Source organism: Haemaphysalis longicornis, unplaced genomic scaffold (assembly GCF_048455015.1).
Source record: "Haemaphysalis longicornis isolate Haplotype H1 unplaced genomic scaffold, Haemaphysalis longicornis Haplotype H1 scaffold_6, whole genome shotgun sequence".
NCBI classification, from domain to species: Eukaryota; Metazoa; Arthropoda; class Arachnida; order Ixodida; family Ixodidae; genus Haemaphysalis; species Haemaphysalis longicornis.
Genome location: NW_027526407.1, coordinates 187,779,609 through 187,798,777, shown reverse-complemented (window position 1 = coordinate 187,798,777; position 19,169 = coordinate 187,779,609). Strand labels below are relative to the sequence as shown.

Genomic DNA, 19,169 nt, shown 5'->3' with positions numbered 1-19,169 from the left:
ACAAAGTACTGTGGTCAAGGTTGCTTTCAAGGTAGGTACTGTTGTCAAAGTAACATATGTAACTGTAGCTGTAGCAACCTTGTTAAATAAGCTTATTTGTGGCAATTGACAAGGCATTCACGTAGGGTTTGAGGTTATACTCGAGCACAGACGCCGAGTTTGCGAAGCTAGTTGCAGCGGCTTGTAGTGCGTGCTAACACAGTCCACTCTGGTGAAGATGTGAACACCTGCGGACAAAACAATCTGGGCCTGCAGTCATGGAGAACATACAGCGGCAAGTTTGGAAATTTATGTAAGGTGCAACAGCCAGGCCTCCAATGAAGGGCGAGATGGGCAAACAGAACAACAGCATTATTCTCGAACAAAAAGAAGTGGTTTGTCGCACCGCCACTATTCCAGAACAGATGCGACGACTGATGCGCACGGCATGCCAGACGAAACTACATATACGGCCTCCGGCTCTCAAGCGCGTGGTGTGTTTACGTTTCACCTAAGGCCCCCGGCTCTCAAGCGCGTGGTGCGTTCACGTTTCGCCGAATGTGGCCTCTGGGACGTTTGCTGCGTGGCGGACTCCGGAAACCGAACTTTGCCCAGCCGCGTGGGCGGCGAAACACCGGGAGAGGCAGGCAAGCAGACGCCATCCAAGCCCCAACGAAGAAGCACCATTTGTATAGCGTTGAGTTCCTTACATTAAATAAGTTGTTTAGCTCATCAAAAGTGCATATGTTTGTGTTTTTTCTTAACGTCCTCGTCACGGACAACATTCTGGAGAAGAAACCCGTGGACTCATCGTGCCGTGGACTTTACATCAATGACACCACGCCCTAACGTCTCGACAACGACCGTGTGATGTGCTTTGGGTGAGCTGATCAAGGAACTGCGGTGCTCTTTGGTGAAGATGGAACGCAGGCGCAAGACACGTGCTGTTCTCCGGTCCCAGGCTACACGCCTCATCAACAAACGTCAGCAAGGCCTGCAAGGTAGCCTCCCACAGAACGAGGCGAGAGTGCTACATGCACGCTTGACATCTATTCAAAAGGAGCTCGACACTGTCAACAAGGAGATTGAGCCCCTCATTTCTGAGGACGACCTGGAGGAAGAATACAGCCAAGTATTGGAATACAAGGACCGCATTGTCCAATGCTTGGCACGGCTGGAGCAGCAGATTAACGGCGACCCAAGGCAAGACTCTCCAGATCAAGCAACGACAACTCAAGCAACAGTACCAACGAACGGTGACGGATCTCAACCAACGACGTCACAACGGATTAAAGGAGCCATGAAGAGAAAACAAAAGTTTGTTTTATTCGAAAGATTAGGTGTTTCATAGTACCCCAAGCGCTTTCCCGGAAGCAGGGGTGAGACAGCTGAATCAGATTTGGGAGCAGTTTTTGGAGCAGCGAAATATCGATTTTGGAGCAGAAGAACCTTAATTTGGAGCAGAAGAACGACATTTATTATATCACCTTAGGAGCTAAAAAGATCAAATTTTTGGCAACTCACGGGTGAAAGGTGCACTTTTTAACTGGTTTTGAACGTACATAACACTGAAACAGCCTTTCAATAAAGTTTTTTCTACCAGAGTATCAGAAGGTACGAACTGCACTACCTTTTTACTAGCCATTTTTGAATTCTTAGGCTCTATGCTTAGATAGCGTGGAGTTCCATTGATAATATCGAATTGAAAAACTTCTTAGTGATCGTAAGGCATTTTTATTATCATGTGAATGCCAAAATTGTTATTTTTGTAATCCCATGCAGACTCGTCTTTGCGCACAAGTGTAGAGCCACGGCCAAACCGAGGTCACAGTCATCGCACCCCACCAGCCCTCCCATTTCAATCCCCAAGGTGCATGTTCACTACGATCGTAATCTGAGTAACGTTGGTATGTTTATCCACCTCCCTTCTTTTGGCAATAAATTTCACTTCAGATAAATGAATTATTACTAGCGTGCAATAATAGCCCGTCCCGCTATCGAACACTGCTTGAACAATTCGCGGCGATGTAGCCTGCGCCGCCACTACTGCAACGATCGTCCCATTCCCGTCGCTCGCAAGTCCGCTGGGAAAGGCATCAATAACTCAGTGTTTTATAACACCGCAATGAGTCCGAAATTTCACTTCAAGCACGTAACGGCCTCACACTCAAGGCCGAAACACGGCGAATTCGCGGGCGCCATGTTGTTTTTGATGAGCTCCCGTCTTTTGAGTCGCGCCCCTTCCAGCAACCGATCAAACGACTAAATGTAAACCCATCCACCCCCATAACTAAAACCAAGGTAGAAATCAACGAAGAGCACTCTGCCTGAACCACAAGGAACTGCTTCGCCCGGCGGTCATGTTTTCGTATCTTCATCACGCAAAGGTGGCGGTGCCCAGTAATGTCGTCCCGGAGATACGGCGCTCCAAAAATTGCCGTTTTTAAATGCGGAGCATTTCTTAGGCTCGCGATGTCACTCGTCGATGTTGTCGGCGCCGTCCACACGCTCACTGCGCATGCGCGTCGCGTCGAGGCGCAGGTGCGCGTCTCTCCCCCGTACCCTCCTCGCTCTCAACAACAGGTGCGGCGGTGCGGGAGGAGCGCGTGTACCCCGTGCGCTCCGTCGCTCTCAACAACAGCTGCGGCGGTGCGGGGGGAGCGCGTCTGTGCGCGCATGCGTCGTAGCTACCCGTGCGCTGCGTCACGCTCAACAGTAACGGCGGCAGAGCGTGTACACGTGATAATGGCGTGGTGGGTGCGCGGAAAGTTCGCGAGCTTGTGTACGGAAGTGTGCGCATGCGCGTCTCTCCCCCGTACTCCTCTCCCTCGAATGCGGGCGGTGTGTATATAAGCGGCGGAGCGCGCGTTCAGAATTCAGTCAAGGGCGTCTTTGCTTGGCTTTCGCTTGACTTGACGCTTTGCTTGACGGCACCAAGCAATAAAGACAGACTTTAACTTTACACTCCTTGCCTTCGCTTCTCCTTCATTCAATAAATAAGAATAATAAAGACGAAATAACAATTAAGCATTCCCAAACCATACCCAATTACGCAACATTCCCGCGATACCCCCACCACTCTGCTACGCATTTACTCGAGTTCCCCCCGTGGGAAGATGCGGGCGGGTTTTTTTTCATCAACTTGCACAAGCGGTTTGACGCCTCAGTAGACCTAAGCATTTTTTCTACAGGACTTTGCAATGGTTTTCAATGAGAAAATTTTAAAAACGCACAGAATATAACATGTGCAACCCGACATTGTGACTTTCGAAAAAAACTACCTCGGGGACAATTTTAAGCAGGTTTTTTATGGCATGATAAATCAATTAAACCTTTACAAACAGCATCACCTTGGGGGTGCTGGAAAATTATGCCGTCAGTAAGCATTTTTCCGCACTGGAACTGGGGGGAGCGTTAAAATCCTTGGCTCTCGGACTGTTTTGGAGCAGTTTGGCGCAATTTTTGGATTTTCAAGCTTTTGGAGCAGCCTGGCGCAGGAAAACAAATTTGTATCAGATCTGCGCAATATGCGCAGCTGTCTCACCCCTGCGGAAGCAAATGATGCTTTATTCACTGAGAAATAAGGCAATTTAAGCCAAAATTTTAAATCTCCCGCTAAAATTGCACATTCCGTGACGTGAACAATGGCGTCATACGAGCCGGTCCATGAAACAGATACTTAGTATGTCGACTCCATATAGCACCCACACGCGGGAGTCGACCGAGACGGCGACCATTTTAAAAATACTAGTAAAACCTAGTGCACCCGCAGCCCTAGTCATGGAATCGCTTGATCCGGAGAACAAAACTCTCGCCAAGGAGCTCGGGCTTGCATTGAACAACTTCACACCACTTGAACGCTCAATGCTTCTAAGTGCACGAGCGGCAAGAGTTGTGGGATACGCGGTGGACGGGAAAGCGACCATTCCGCGATAGCCACAACAGACGAACGCCTGCAGCCGTCGGCACCGCTGCCTCGTCAGCCCCGTCGCGACGGACGAATACAGACTGGTACGTATGTGCCGTATTTTCAATTTCAGTAGCAGTATCGCTTATGCCAGTTGGCCGGTGTCGTGTATGGAAAGCCGTTCGCTCGAGCTCTCTGCTCCGACCAGAAAGATTCGAGCGTCAATGCGCGGTGTGTAGGCAATTTTTTCCCCCAAGGTCAGAGCGCTTTGAAAGGCGATTTGACGAAGTCGGCGACGAGCGCCAGCATGTCTGGGTCCCTGCCGTAATCACTTCCTCGGAAATGAAGCGAGCACACTCGTACTTCCTTTAGCTCTCTTTCTCCTCTGTTTGCAAAGTTCACAAAACGTAGCCACTTGCTTCACCGAGGTTCGTCGTTGGGCAGCACATGAAAGGAGATCTCTTCACCGGCGGGGATGTCGCACTCCCTCGACGATTTGCCCGTACTACATAGGAATTTCAAAACGTAGCAACGAAATTTCATTGTAAAGTACTTGAACAAACTGAAGTTTTCAGTGGTTGTAAACTGGAAACGAGCTCGTAACGACAGCAGTAAGCCAACACCATTCGAAACTTCTGCGACGACTGGCACTATCTCGTCGCTTCTTGCTGTTCCTTACTCCCCTCGTTTCTATTTTTACCTTTGCTGGTTGGCGATATGACGGCCAACCTCCTGTCAAGGGATTAAGATACCAAGCAAGGTCGCGGCTGTACGTGCTGGAACGGTTCGTTGGCCCCTAAGAGCCTCGAACCCGAAAATTCGTCTGCGAGACGGTGGCGACGGCGAGATGTCGAGTTCGGCCGGCGGTAGTTTCGTACGCATTGGCGCACACGCTTGAGTGTTCGTTCGGAACTTCAACCGTTTACTCCACCGTTCTTTGTCATAAAAAGAATGTGCAGTATGTTTCACGGGCATTTAGCTCGCTATGCAAACTGTAAGCCCTGCCTAACATGCGTTTGCTTTTGCCGGCCTCCGCCAATCGCAGAGCATTCTCGAGTGACATCATAGGTTCTGTTGCGGAAAATGAGCTGGTGGGTCGCATGGTCATTTCCATTTTTCCTAATTATGCAGCTTATTTGAGCGAAGTTTGCGTTATAAGTGGTGTCGTTATGGTTCTAACGAGGCAATCTTTCGAATGAACCAAACTTGTGTTTTCTCTTCACGGCTCCTTTAATGCAAAATTACCAAGAATCGAGCTGGGCAAGTTCAGCAGACGGCGGCATGAGTGGCAGCCCTTCTGGGAGCTGTTCGAGCAGATGTTGGACAGAAACGAACATCTCCCCACACTGGACAGGTTCCACTACCTGAAAGCATCCCTGACAGGTGATGCAGCTGCCGTGCTGACCGGTCCGCCGGCCACGTCCCGTTGCTACACTGACGCGACGAAGTTTCTGAAACAACGCTTCGGCAACGAAGAGCTCCTAATTCAGGAGCACATGAAGAAGCTCATCGACATACAGCCTGTGCGTGCCTCGGACGACGTGCGTGGACTTCGTCGTCTGTACGACACTGTGTCAGTGCATATTAGAGGACTCGAGACCCTCGGCCGAAAACTCGACACCTTCGCCTGTATGTTGCTTCCCGCCTTGCAGAGAGCGATTCCAAGAGACATTTTGCTGGACTTCAGCCGCAAGGGAGTAGTGGAAACGCGCAGCCCTAACAGCCAAACCCAGACGGTTCATCACCAACGTCAAGTGGAGAAAAGAAAGGTACCGTTTGCACGTTTTCAAGGCTCTTATCATTCCTTGGAGTTGAAGTGGAAAGCCGGGAAAACCTTGCTGCACTGCAATGCATGGACGTGAAACCGCCTACGAGGCACAACACCAAAGGAGGCTTCAAATCGCCGCAAAAGACCCACAAAAGCATGCTCCATCAGCTGCAATGCTACACCAAAATGCAACTCAAGAATATTGTTTTTTCTGTAAAACTAACGGCTATACGACGCAACACTGCGGAGGTTCAAAAACAACAGAAGAAAAGAAAAGGCTTTTGCTGTCCGAGGGAACGTGCTTCAGGCGCATGAAGAAAGGTCATCAGGCCCGCGCATGCAGGGCTAACGTTCGCTTTACCAAGTGTGAGAAGAGACATGCTAGCCCTATGTGCGATCCGACATACGCAAGGGCGAATGCAGGAGAAGCGAGCAACCCCGTAGCAAACGCGCACATGACTCTTGAGGCTGCTGTCACAGAAAGCGAAACCTTCACCAAACCGACGGTTTTGCTCCAGACTGCGACAGCTTGGTGTTGCGGAGAGGCTTCCAGAGCTCAGGTGCGAATCCTATTCAACGGCGGTAGTCAATGCTCTTACATAACATCGGCTACGTTGAGGAAATTGGGATGCAAATTGCTCGGAAGCGAGAAGCTTACAGTTGGTGTCTTCGGAGGTCACCAAGATGAGAAATTGTATAAGAGAGTGGCTGTAAAACTGCAAACCAAGGATCGAAAAGAACTTGAGTTAGATGTTCTGGGGACCGATGTAATTTGTGACCAAATTCTCCCTTCACCACCAAGTATGTGGACCGACCGTCTCACGGCCCTCGGCTACGATGTGGCTGACGTCAGTGGCCCAGAATGTATCGAGCTGCTCATCGGATCAGATCACTTCTGGCGGCTCACAACGGGCCGGACCACTAAGCTCAAAGGAAAGCTAAGGGCAGTGGAGACGGCGGTCAGCTGGAGTATTCAAGGACCTGTGGAGGGGAGTTATGCGTCGTCCCAGTGCACGCAAACAATTGCGCTGCGAATGTCTGTCATCAGAAGAAATGAGGCTGATGTGCTGACCAAGTTCTAGACACTGGAATCAATTGGAGTGAGCGACATCGAGGAAACGAAGAGCCCACATCCCACCCTTGAATTTTTCGAGGAGGCCATCAAACGAGTGGATGGACGTTACGAGGTGGCGCTTCCTTGGAAGCCAATAACGTCGCTACACCATAATAAGGAGATAGCCTTGAAGAGCTTACAGCACTTGGTAAGGTGCCTTCGAAATTCTCCAGACTTGTGTCAGGACTATGACGCGCAGTGATCAGAAACTACGACCGCCTGGGAATAATCGAAGACTGCATGAGTGAAGTTGATGCCGTTTACTATATGCCGCATCAGGCTGTTGTACGTGACTCCCACAAGCTTCGGGTGGTTTTTGACGCATCATCGCACAATAATTCAGCAAACTCACTCAACGACAACTTGGAAAGCGGGCCGAATCTGACCACCGATTTAGTCGGTCTACTGCTCAACTTCCGAAGACACCGAATCGCGCTGGTTGCAGATATCGAACAAGCATTTCTACAGGTTGGCATAAGATCGGTGGACAGAGACGCGTTGGGTTTTCTGTGGTTTCAAACAACACCAAAACCGGGTTAATCACTTCCACCGATTGCGACTTGGCACATGACCCGTAAACCTTTTGGAACGACGGCTAGCCAATTTCTGCTTTCCACAACGCTTCAACACCACTTGGGGAAATGCGAAGGACGGTACCTGCAAACTGCGAGTCAGATCACGAACAATCTTTACGTGAATGACTTTTAAACGGGGGCTGAAAGCAAGGAAGCAGCAATGAAGCTTTACAACGATGCAACGGAAATGTTTGAAGCGGCGAAAATGAAACTGCACAAATGGTCGTCTAACAGCGAAATGCTACGCCAGCAATTCCAGCGTGACCCCCGGGCCGCCATTCATCTCGGTTATCTGTCGGGAGTAGTGAAGGTTTTGGGACTTAAGTGGGACCCATGTGCTGACCAGCTAACGTCCTCTCCATGCACGGATCGCCTTCGTGACGTAGAACCACCCACAAAACGGTCCATGCTGCAAACAACAGCGCGGATATACGACCCACAAGGGTGGCTTTCTCTGTAACACAGATTGAAGGCGGGCCAGTTGGTACATAACTGAGCTATAAAACAGTGCGGGAAACAGGACTACAGAAAGGGCGCACAGACAGGGCGCTGACTAACAACTGAGTTTATTGTCGCTGAACGGACAATAAATACGAAAAGAGAGGGACACGTGAAGAAAGAAATAACTAAAGAATACAAAAACAAAAACAGTCAACTGTGCCGTAATGCCCTGAGGACACGGCAGAGCTAGAACCCTCATACAAGGGCTGCTTGTAACTGGGCTATGCCAGCCTTTAATCAGCGACACTTCATGCTCTGTTGCAAACTTCCAGGAAGGGTTGACCTACTGCATTACCTCTGTTTCGGTGTAGGGGGGCTAGACAACGACGCCTCACTGGCTATTAGCTTACACCAGCACTGTATTACTAAGCAGGCAATACCCCGTGTGCACTCCATTGATAAATTTCTGGTTATTGCTACAGTCCTCGCACTACATTACGAAAGATTTACGAGTTTGGTCAAAGTTGAAATGATAAATTATCCTGGATCATGTCTTTTTTTTTTTTTCCCTCTACGTATCCTGAAAAACATACCGACGAGGTTCAACTGTCAGCAAGGCAACTCACCCTATGGGGTCCGACAATCGGCGGTGAGGGCCTCTGTGGTCGTCCACCTCGCAATCTGCTTCAGGTCGGGAAACAAGGTTGGTGGTGCATCGCTCCGACAAGGCATAAGGTGGGAAGGTGTCCGATGCAACACCTGAGAGGAAACGAAAGGCCCAAATTGTCAAAGGCAAGTACTACTGTCAGTGCGCCTCTGTCACGCTATAGAAAAGAATCCATTTAGGACGTGTCCAACTGGATGACAAAGATACAAATGTAGACGAAACAGCAGCATAACTTAATTAAACAATTGCCACAAAAGTGGAAACGGTGGTTTCCAGATCTATGATGTTTACTCTTAAACCACAGACTACAGGGTGGCCAGTATTTGCCAACAAAGATTGTATTTTTTTATTTTTTATTCTTTAATTTATTTGTATTTTTTTTTAATTATGGGAACCTAACCCGGCAAAGCTACAGCTGGGCTCAGAGACGGGCCGTAGTGGATGCCTATGAATTAATTTTGAACACCTGGGGGTGCTAAAATTTCAATACTACATGGACATTTTCGCTTTTCGCCTCCATAAGTAGATCAGCCACAGAGGCCAAGATCAAACCTGCGTCTTTGGGCTCAGCAGCACGGCGTTCTTATCCGTCGCAGCATTGCAAACCCATTTGCAAATTTGTGATGAAAAAAATATTTAGGTAAAGGGTGCCACAATTTAGCGAATTGCATTCTTTCAGAAGCAAGTACCAAACAGGAGGAACACCTCTTAGCAGTTTGGCACTAGGTATTTTGGAGCAGAAAGCAGCAACACACATTGCCTAAATTCTACCATGTCCCAACTAGCACAAACTGTTTTCACAGAAGGCATGGGATTGGGTTTACTTTCTGGAGTGAAGAGGATAAGAGAGGAGGGGGCTGCATTGAGATTTGGATACTCGACCGCACACCAAAAGCAACTTGATAGCATGTGTGGAACACCACCTATCTAACAATGCACTAAGAAAATCAAGTAGACATGCGTAACTATAGTACATGATTAGCGGCTGTTTTCGCTTGTGATGCTGCACCAGCCTACCTCACAAGTGTACTGGTGGCTTGACTTTATTAAGGGGCCCGCAGTTTACTAAGTTAAAAAAAAAATCAGGCAACATTTGCACATTTTTATAAAAAAAAAACAGAAATATGGAAAGCTATGTGGAACAAGGACTCAACAGAGGAAGTCGCTGTTGCTATGCAGATCGTTAAAAAGAATACCCTCGCAACCCCACTCCACTCTTGTGCGACTTCCGACTTGGCTGCACGACGATTCCAAATTGTGATTCTTCGGAGTCTAACTTTGTGCCATAACAGAGGTAATATGAAAGGTTGAGTAGGTTTCATTCGAAGCCCACGAGCGTGATAAGACATGCCGGTCCCGTGAAAGTACAAGCTCGGCACTTCCGGTGCGATGCAAGTGAAATGTAGTGAAAGGCAGCACCATGCACTTACACTGGCCTTTTAGAACATATTAACGAACTGTTAGCCTGAATATATAGCCTGAAACTGATCTAGAAGAAAATTTTTAACATTGGGGGGAAAAAGAGAAGAGCTGGAACTCAAACCGCAGCCGCTACCGTCAAAACATAGAAGTTCACCACTAGATTACTAAGCTGAACAGCGAGCTTCTTTAAGCAGTAGCTTAAAAAAATACCATACAGCTGAACCTCGTTATAAGAGACACTGATGTAAGAGACAAATGGGTATAAGAGACACTATTCACCCACATGGTTGGCTGCCCTATCTTTCCCATTAAATCGACCTCTTTTATAACAGACATTGGATGTAGAAGATTGGTTATAAGGGACAAGTCATCCTTGAAGTTTAATCAATAATCTCGCTTGTAACAGACATTCTAACTTCAGATGCAGTGCCACCAGTCACTAATTGCAGTTGCTTTCATTGTGGAAACAGAGGTGGACGACAGGCAGGTGCAGTCGCTGTTTATTATAACTTTAGCAAACACAAAGTGGTTCAGTCAGCTATGAAATCACAATGAGAAGCCCTGCCAATGGAAATGCAACTGACAGAAGTAGTTGAAGCTTACTGCCGTTCATTGTATGGAGTGCGATCACACATGCGGGCTCTCCTACTCGCGTAGCTCCCAATCAAGAAGCACTGCAGACGTTGAGTCCTGCAAGCGTAATGAATAGCCTGAGCACACACGGGAAGAAGCTCTGCACTCTGGCTATTCATCAGGCTTGTGAACTCAACATCTACGATTCATCTTCCACAAACAAGGAAAGGAAAAAAAGCTTGCAGAATAGGTTGTAAAAAACAGTGTAAATACAGTCATGAAGCAAACAAAGTTTCATAAATTCTGGGACCAAACAATAATTAGAATGAATCTTTTGAAACATGCTGTAGCGTTCTTTTGAGCTTATTTTAGTTATACGGTGCCCACATTGAACTAGGGTCTGATTAGTAAGTGAAAACATGGTACCCTGCTTATAAGAGACATCTCGTATAAGAGACAGAAACTGCTCCCCGGTACGTGTCTCTTATAAAGGGGTTCAGCTGTATAAGGTGCTTTCAATAAGAACCAATATGTGGTGCTACATGCAACAGGAAGCGGAAGGCTTGTACCTCCACAAGAATGTAATGTCATAGTGTCAATCAAGAGCAGTGATGTTCCGTGCGGGGAATTTTCCCTTTTTTGAGGAATTTTCGGCTGCAGTTTTGGTAAATAGGGAAAAAGGGAATCATTAGTAGATTCAGGGAATTTTAGGAGTTGTGGAGCAAAAAATAAAAATAATGTCAGTAAACCGGACCTTGGATCATTTATTGCTTTTTTTTTAAGTTTCGCTTAACATACCCTCGGATTTGTGTTCAAATTTCCCCAGCTGTGTTACCACAAGCCGCAAGCATCCAAGACCGCTTCCAATCCAGTTCATATAAAACACGAGGGAGCATAGGAGGAAAGAATGCTCTGTGAAAACGAACTAAGTAAAGCATTGAGCAGTGGCGGATGAAGGAATGAAGCCTGTTTGCAAGTACTATTCCTGAGTAATACACAAAAAAGTATTTCGGATGTGCCTTAGTCCACAAGCCAGCAGTCAACAAGCAATGACGCCAGGAGTCCCAGCAGCGAGCAAAAATTACCTCGATTACCCAACAATGTCTTGTCCTTTTTCACACGGGCAGTTTGAACTGAAATCTTTAGCATGCAAAGTAAGCATGCTGCTTGGTACAAAACGCGAAATGCATACTCAAATGCTGCAGAGCGGCAGCTGTAGTGGAACCTAGTTCACACTGAAACTCCGATTTTCTGAACAGCATCTGAGTCCGGAAGGCTACCCCCCAAATCCAAACAGGAATCCACAATAGATCTATCAGCTGCAGAAAGAGAACTCAGGAGATTTTGCAGGGAATTCTTGAGAAGAAGCCCGCGGGGCAAATATGCTAAAAATAGGGAATTTCTCAACTGAGAAATGGGGAATTTTCCCCCCCAGAACGGAGCGTCACTGAGCACCAGATCAACACTTGGTGGTCAGTCTGAATGGAAATCAACGGAAAATTAGAGGAAGAGAGACAAACAGACGAACCTGCACAATCCTCACCCGTTTGACAGCCCATGCTCGCGAAGCTCTGAAGTCGACACTGCGCACCTAGAAAAGAAGAAGAAGCAGAGGTCGGCAACGGCCGCAGGTATGCCAAACAAATCGGCAAAGGTGTGAGAACAAATTGGTTACCTGCGTGAGAGGTGTGCACGGTGGCTTGTGTCTGGCGGCTGCGGGAAGCTGCATCGAAGGCAATGCCTGCTGGCGTGGCGAAGACAAAGCCCCCCACAACCGTTGACGTTGCTGCCAGTCATGTAAAAGAAGCACAGGGCGAGGGCAAAGCAATACAGAGACCATTGAAATCCAGACAAATGGCAGACAAGTGATATTTATATTGAGTAAAGCAGTGTAAACAGCTGCAGTGCTGAATTGTCTAACCTCATCGCCGAGCGTAAAAGCCAACAAATCAGGTTTTGAATGCTGTTAGTAAGACCTTTGTGAAGATACTGCAGCAAAAGAAACACAACAACAGCGCAGTTTAAATAAAAGGCTGCACCTTCAATCACTGGCAGCATAAATGAAGTGCCCAAAGAATCAGACTCCTTAGTTGCTGCCCACTCGTGCGTGAAAACGGTAGATGGGTCATTAGTGGTCTCCTCCAAGCATGCATTCTTCGGTAAGCAAAGAATTTTCACATGCTGTGAAACATTGTTCAAACAAGCACATAAGAAAGAAAGAGTACGGAATTCACTGTTAACTGCGCTGTGGTGGTGTCACAGACCGCTCTGCCGCTCAGTAAGGTGCACTGCAGGGTAGTTGTATAGTATTTGGAAATAAGCCTGATCTTTTTGTTAGTAACCCGCACGGCACAGTATTTGCAAGTGGCAGCATCGTTAAAATTTTGGTGACCACAGTTGCGGTGACCGCACAAAAAGGCTACAAGCAAAGCAACGCACAATCACTGTTTTACAAGGACACCATACAGTGTGTCAGAAATGTTACTCCATGTGCCATGTAAGGCAAGCACGCTCCAGAGACAACAAAAACCGAGTCACAACTTTGTAACAGACACGGACCAAATGAAGGCCTTCAGGCAAAGCATAGAAGGTTCACTTAAAGGAGTACTGACACCAAATTTTTACTTCATGTTTTTACTGGTTTGTCGAGACCTTCATGTTTATCGAGACCTACTGGCCTAACAACATCGAAACAGTGGTTAAAGGAGCCATGAAGACAAAATACAAGCTGGGTTAATAGAAAGACTGCTTAGTCCCGATAACAATGATACCAATATCATCGCAATCTTGGAACAAATAACGCAGATATTAAAGAAAATGTGTGAAGCAGTCGCGACGCCCTAGCCAATTTCCCGCAACTTTTCTACGACGTCACGGAACCTTGTTTGTGCGATTGGCGGCCGCCTAACTGGCCTGTCACGACGACACATGACTGGACGTCTGTAATGGGGCCTCCAGTTCCATTTGACCGCATCACTCGAATGCTAACGTGCAGTTAACGCACTCAAAATTGTGTTTTACTGTTGGCCCGTACTACGTCATTCTTGCTCATAACACGTTACTGTGGCGCAAAATTTGAAAGTTTTTAAATACTTTTTGCTTTTTTTTCGTTAGAAAACATCTTTTGTGGCTGTAATGGAGCTGAGTGAGATACTGAATCCTAGTTCTTTCAAATTACACGAAGTTGTATTTTCTCTTCATGGCTCCTTTAAGCAGCAGCGATTCAGACGGCAGCAACGGAAGCGACACCGACGCAAGCGACAGCCCTGAAGACAACAGGGCCGCACGCATCGGAAACGTGGAGTGGTAAGCTGTCTTGAAAAACATTGTACGAGCTTTACGCCGGCATTTTGTAGGAGCTGCGATGGCGATAGCATATGAATTCATAATTATTTGTCCAATCGTAACGGCATCATTGCAGTTGCAAGCGCTACCCGGCGCAGCGTTTTTACAACGCTGTACTGCACGAGGTGAACTCTATGTACGCCTAACGTCACAAGTTCATTTGCTCGCTGAACCTGCTGTGTAGATCGATGATGGAAAACGGCGATTCAGGGAGTAACTAAATGGAACCGCGACCTGGGCTGGCCGTGTCTTGCATGTAGGCCTGGTGCAGTGGTACATTTTTCACAGGTTCCAGTGCGGCCACTGCCGGCCTATGACCGACGGGCTGCAGTCCGTGTGCTGTAGGGAGGTGCTGGAACTAGACGCCGCCCTGGTGCCAGAGGGCGAGCCCTGCATTACCGCACACCCCACGTACCTCCATGGCTGCCTCAACATCCATGCGCTGGAAATTGTCTATTATGCGTTCTGGCAGAACCAGCCAAGCCTCGTGAACGCCCCAGATATCCACATGTAATAATTTTCGGATCTAATAACTTCGTTTACTCCTTCCAAGTGGCGTTCGTGCATGCCGCGACTACTAACTGCGCTGTCGTACCTTCAAAATCTGCTTGTTGCCTTGCGTTTGCTTCCCATGCGTTCACAGCACACACAATTAACGCGAGAGAGTGTACCATTACTGAATGAGAACCAGGCTGTACTTCATGAGAACAACAGTTCTGAAAAGTTAGGGGTGGAGAATAAAAGCCAGCACTCTGCATCGATATTTGTTGAACCTCTTCCCCTATTTCTTTATGTTTTATTGCTTGACCTTGCCCAGTCATTATTTTGATCACTGATTAATTAGAAATCAAGCTGTCATGCTCATTTAAAATTTGCTGTGTCTCATTCTCATTGACTGTCTACAGGCAGTTTGCCTGGTGGATATAGTACCACTACCTGGGTGCAGGGCACCGACAAGTCCTTCGAAGCTGCGCAGTTTGGAAGATTAGGGACACATTCCCATCTGAGGCTTACGCTGGGTTCAAGTACACAGAATATTAAAAGTGGTGGAGCAAAGACAGTGTTTTTTATTCCATACCAGTACACAGTGCAATGTCAGGCAGTATAACGCCTTCTCTCATGCCTCAACAAAAAAATGAATTTGAAGTAAACAGACATACACAAGAACGTATCCGCATCATCACTGCAATCATAATTTTAATGCCAAGGACACATGCACCACACATACTCAGTCATCATACTTCGCACAAGAAAAACAACGATACAATCACTTATCCTCAACACATCAATTCACGTATACAACTTTGCTGCTTGGCTCACACCAGCTGTACTGCAAAGCCTAAAGGCCCTTTCCTAGAATTCACATGGCCCTATGCGAAGCACGTAGAGTCTTGACTTTGCCGTCAGAATTTTTATGGCAGGTGCTGGTCAATAAGTTTTTCTATGCTAGCCACAATTAATCCGCATTCACATGCTTTTTAGTGGTGGCTGTGTATTTCAGAAGCAACATTCAGCCATACTCACCTAATACCTGACCCAATACTTGACCTAACACCTAATACTGACCTAACACTTGACCTTAGGCATGGAGCAAGAATATATAGGAGAGGAAACGTCCATTGCGGCCGGCGCGATCGAGCGACCAGATAATGTCACAATGATAACTACAGTGACCTACAGAGCTCCGCAGCTGCGGCAGCGAACAATTTTACAGCGGCACTTGGTTTAATGTATTAAAAGCAATACTGTTGTTTACAGCATTCGCCACAAGGCGTGAGTCGTCATGTGCTCGAGCTGCTGCGCGACGCGAGCACGGAACGCGCGTTTATCTCGGGCGTAGCGCGCGCACGTCATCGTCCTGCAACGTCGGTGATGCTGGCACTTTTCCGTGCACTGTCGCATAACCAATAAATTGGCCGGTCCACTCAACTCGCTTCGAGCGCATCGCACGCGAGACAAGGCCGTGGCGCCGCTCGCGGGAGCCCCGAAAAGTAGGAGCATCAACCAGCCTGGAATTGGAGCACATGAAACGCGCCTACAGTCTTACGCCTCAAATGTAACAGCTTGTTCTGTGCAAAACTGATCGCTCTTTTTGCACTGTTTTCCGAATGACCGGCTGCAAGGCCTATGACCGTCTCCAAGGTGTAGAAAAATGGGATGCAGGTTCTTTGTAACAAACTGTAAAAGTGGGCCCAGGGGGTGCAAAGAGACGGTGAGCACCTTCAGGGCACCCGATGATCCGCAACAATTGGAGGCATGGGCCACAGCCATTGGAGGCGACCGGAAGCTGACATCCAAGCACTACATCTGCGAGAAGCACTTCGCCAGCGACATGATAAAGCGGGACAAGTACTAGGGTGAGCTAGGAGGCGAAGTACTGCTAGACCACCCGAAAAGACTGAAGCTACTTCCTGGGACTGTTCCGTGCAAGCTTCTTTTTTGTCCACCTTCACCGAAAGAGAAACGGCCTCATCGGGTACCGTCAGCAAGCGACTCAACGGAACACCAAGAGAAGCAAGACAAGTATGCACGACCAGCCAAGAACACCTGCTTCAGTAAGCACCAGCGCTGCCAGCACTGGCCTGCAAGAGGACACCAATTATCCGCCTGGCTTCTGCGGGGCTTGCACGACGTCCGAACATTCTGCATTAGGCGGAAACCGCACCGATGCGTGTTCAGGCAATGAGTCTCGCGCGGATGCCAGCAACACTAGCCCTGGCGGGCTGCTCGGCCCTGAAGAAAAAGAATGCAGCAGTCGAGTGCCCGCTTTGACAGCCAGCCACCTGAGCAATGCTTGTCGCTTCATCAATATACGAAGGAGAGGGCCGTCACATTGCCCAGCTCAGCGTGGAATCGGCATGGAAGGATCGAAAGTGTTTGTTTCGCAGAACTGAGGAAGCCATTGCCAGCATCACCAGCTTTTCTGTTTAAGTTTAGAGGTAACCGTGCATGCACGACAGCTGAAGGTGAGCCAATACATTTTAGAACACGAAATTGGCAGCAAGATCTACCCATTGCCCTCCCACATCTCCGAGCAGCTAGACATAACAGGGATGCTCGCCGCTTTCCATGAATGTGTTGTACGCAGCGGTGGACCAGAAGGGAACAAGTTTCCTGGCATACAATTAGAATGCGCTGCAGTTGACAGGTTGGCAGTTTGGAGGCACAAAAATCGTTCCTTGGTTTTCTTGGCGCTCCTGAACTCCAATGCCAATCATGCAAATCTTTGGACAACACTCTGCGTGTTCACGAGGCACGAAAAGAAAAGCGCGTCAAACCAGCACGAATACGCGTAATGGCAAGTTCTTCGAAAAAAGCGAAATTGGAGGCTTTGTGAAAGCAGCGCATTGCCTGCTATTGCTCAAAGCGGAGGTTGCAAAGAAGAAAGGATGCACTGACTAGTGAGCCACGCAAATGCAAAGAGCGATTGAATGACCTCAAAGATAGCGACCTAGAAGACTTGGCGAAGAAAGCGGAGCTGCGGGAAGCGCAAATCGTGCTTTTGACGGAATGCGTAGCAACTGCGAAGGCAACGTCAAAACAGGCCGGGCGCTATACAGCCAACTGGCTGCTACTGTGTCTTCTTTTGCAGATTCGTTCGCCGGCCGCCTACCGATTTCTTCGGGATAGTCACATACTACCCTTGCCGTGTGTGAAGACCGTGAAAAAGTACATTACTACCATAGGGATGAAGTGTGGTTTTGATGCCGAGTTTTTTTCAGCCCTAAAAAAGAAGCTCGAAGCGAGATCCGAGTTCCAAAAGCACGGTATGCTTCTCTTCGACCAGATTCAAGTACGGGGAAGAAAATGTGTCGAGTCGAGAAAGCTAACCTACATTGGGCTCGTCGATAACGGTAATGGCAATGGGGAAACATCTGCCTTGGCCAACCACGCCCTCGTGCTTATGTTTTGCCCTTTCGGAGAAAACTACACCCAACCAATTGGAGTATTCGCATCAAGAGGGGCCACAAAAGGAACAGTGTTGAGCCAGTTGCTGCTGCAGGCTATTGTCATGTTAAAAGAGGCAGGAGCGATCATTGGCGGCATCATTTGCGATGGAGCAAGTACCAACAGGAAGATGTGGACCTGTCTTGGTGTCAGCGGTAAACTTGGCGCAACGAAGCACTTCTTTGAACACCCGATGTCTGAAGACAGAAAGGTGTACTACGTGTTCTCCGATGTACCGCACCTCTTTAAGCGCATCAGGAATAGACTACTGAGACGGTGCCTGCTCAAAGTAAAATGGGAGTGGGTGAAATGGTGGTTTTATGTTGCGGTCTAGAAAGAAGACCTGAAAAATGCAGGTGGCTTGAAGGTATGTCCTATAATAACATACCGCAATGTAAACCCCTCAAACATGGACCTAATGCGAGTCAAACTTGCAACTCAAGTGTTCAGCCGGTCTATGGCTTCGGCAGTCAAGTACTACACACAGCGCAATGTGTTCAATGGGGCGGAGGCTGCGGGCACCATCGCGTTTACTGAACGCATGATTGACCTATTTGACGCAATGAACAGGCGTCATCCTAGCGAGGCTGCGCGCAAAGGAAGCAAGGACATTTCTGTAATGATTGAATCCCTTCAGTGGCTTGCTGAATGGGAATGGGAACTGTTGTCTGGAGATATCATCAAGGACATGTTTCTTACTCCATCAACCGCCGAAGGCCTTAGGGTAACCATCTTGTCTACATTGGATCTGACAGAACGTCTGCTGACAGAATGTGGGTTCAAATATGTCCCTACGACAAAATTTAATCAGGATCCCGTCGAAAGATTTTTTTGGAAATCCCGCCAAGCAAGAGGTGATAACGACCACCCTGATATGCCGACGTTTCTTCAACTGTACAGAATGCTCGCCGTGTACGGCCTCCTAAAGCCGCCTGAATTCGGGAACTGCGAAGAACGACAAGAGAGGCCACTGCTGGATTTAGCTGCCTTTAGAGCCACATTCAGAAGCAAGAAATCTGACGAGGCGATTTTGAACCAGCCTAAGGCAAAGCTGGATGGCCTGATCGACACAGAAGAATGGGATTGCGACGACGTCATAGCAGAGGAGTGTGACCGCACCGAAGTGGTTGGCGCCATTTTGTACTATGTAACCAGATTTGTAAGCCGCAAAATGACAAAACTGCTGCCGTGCACAAAGTGCAGGCAGTCACTTTCTGTGGCAACTGCGACAAGGCAGGAGGCGTCCCTTACACTCTCCAAGACGCGAGGAGACCTGACGCGCCTTTATGGGATGCTTCACTGCGCTGAAGGATATTTTTCAGCAAACAGAAATAACCACGACATCTTTCGATCGACAATTGACCACGTTGTGGACAATTTTTCTCTCACCTTCCCATGCGACGAGCACAAGAATGAGGCTATAGCCAAGA

The 19,169-nt window shown here is 48.0% G+C and overlaps 1 protein-coding gene across 3 annotated transcripts in view; it reads right to left on the bottom strand.

Moving 5' to 3' along the window:
- The window catches only part of LOC144141287 (uncharacterized), a 37,251-nt gene that overhangs the window by 6,831 nt on the left and 11,251 nt on the right, over positions 1-19,169 (bottom strand). For 2 of the 3 annotated variants that reach the window (XM_077672865.1, XM_077672863.1), the window contains 3 exons: positions 12,122-12,232; positions 11,975-12,037; positions 8,411-8,543 (listed from right to left, as the gene is read on the bottom strand). In XM_077672865.1, the coding sequence (XP_077528991.1) occupies positions 8,411-8,543; positions 11,975-12,037; positions 12,122-12,232 (307 nt within the window). The remainder of the gene's footprint in view (positions 1-8,410; positions 8,544-11,974; positions 12,038-12,121; positions 12,233-19,169) is intronic. The other variant, XM_077672864.1, reaches the window with a different exon arrangement.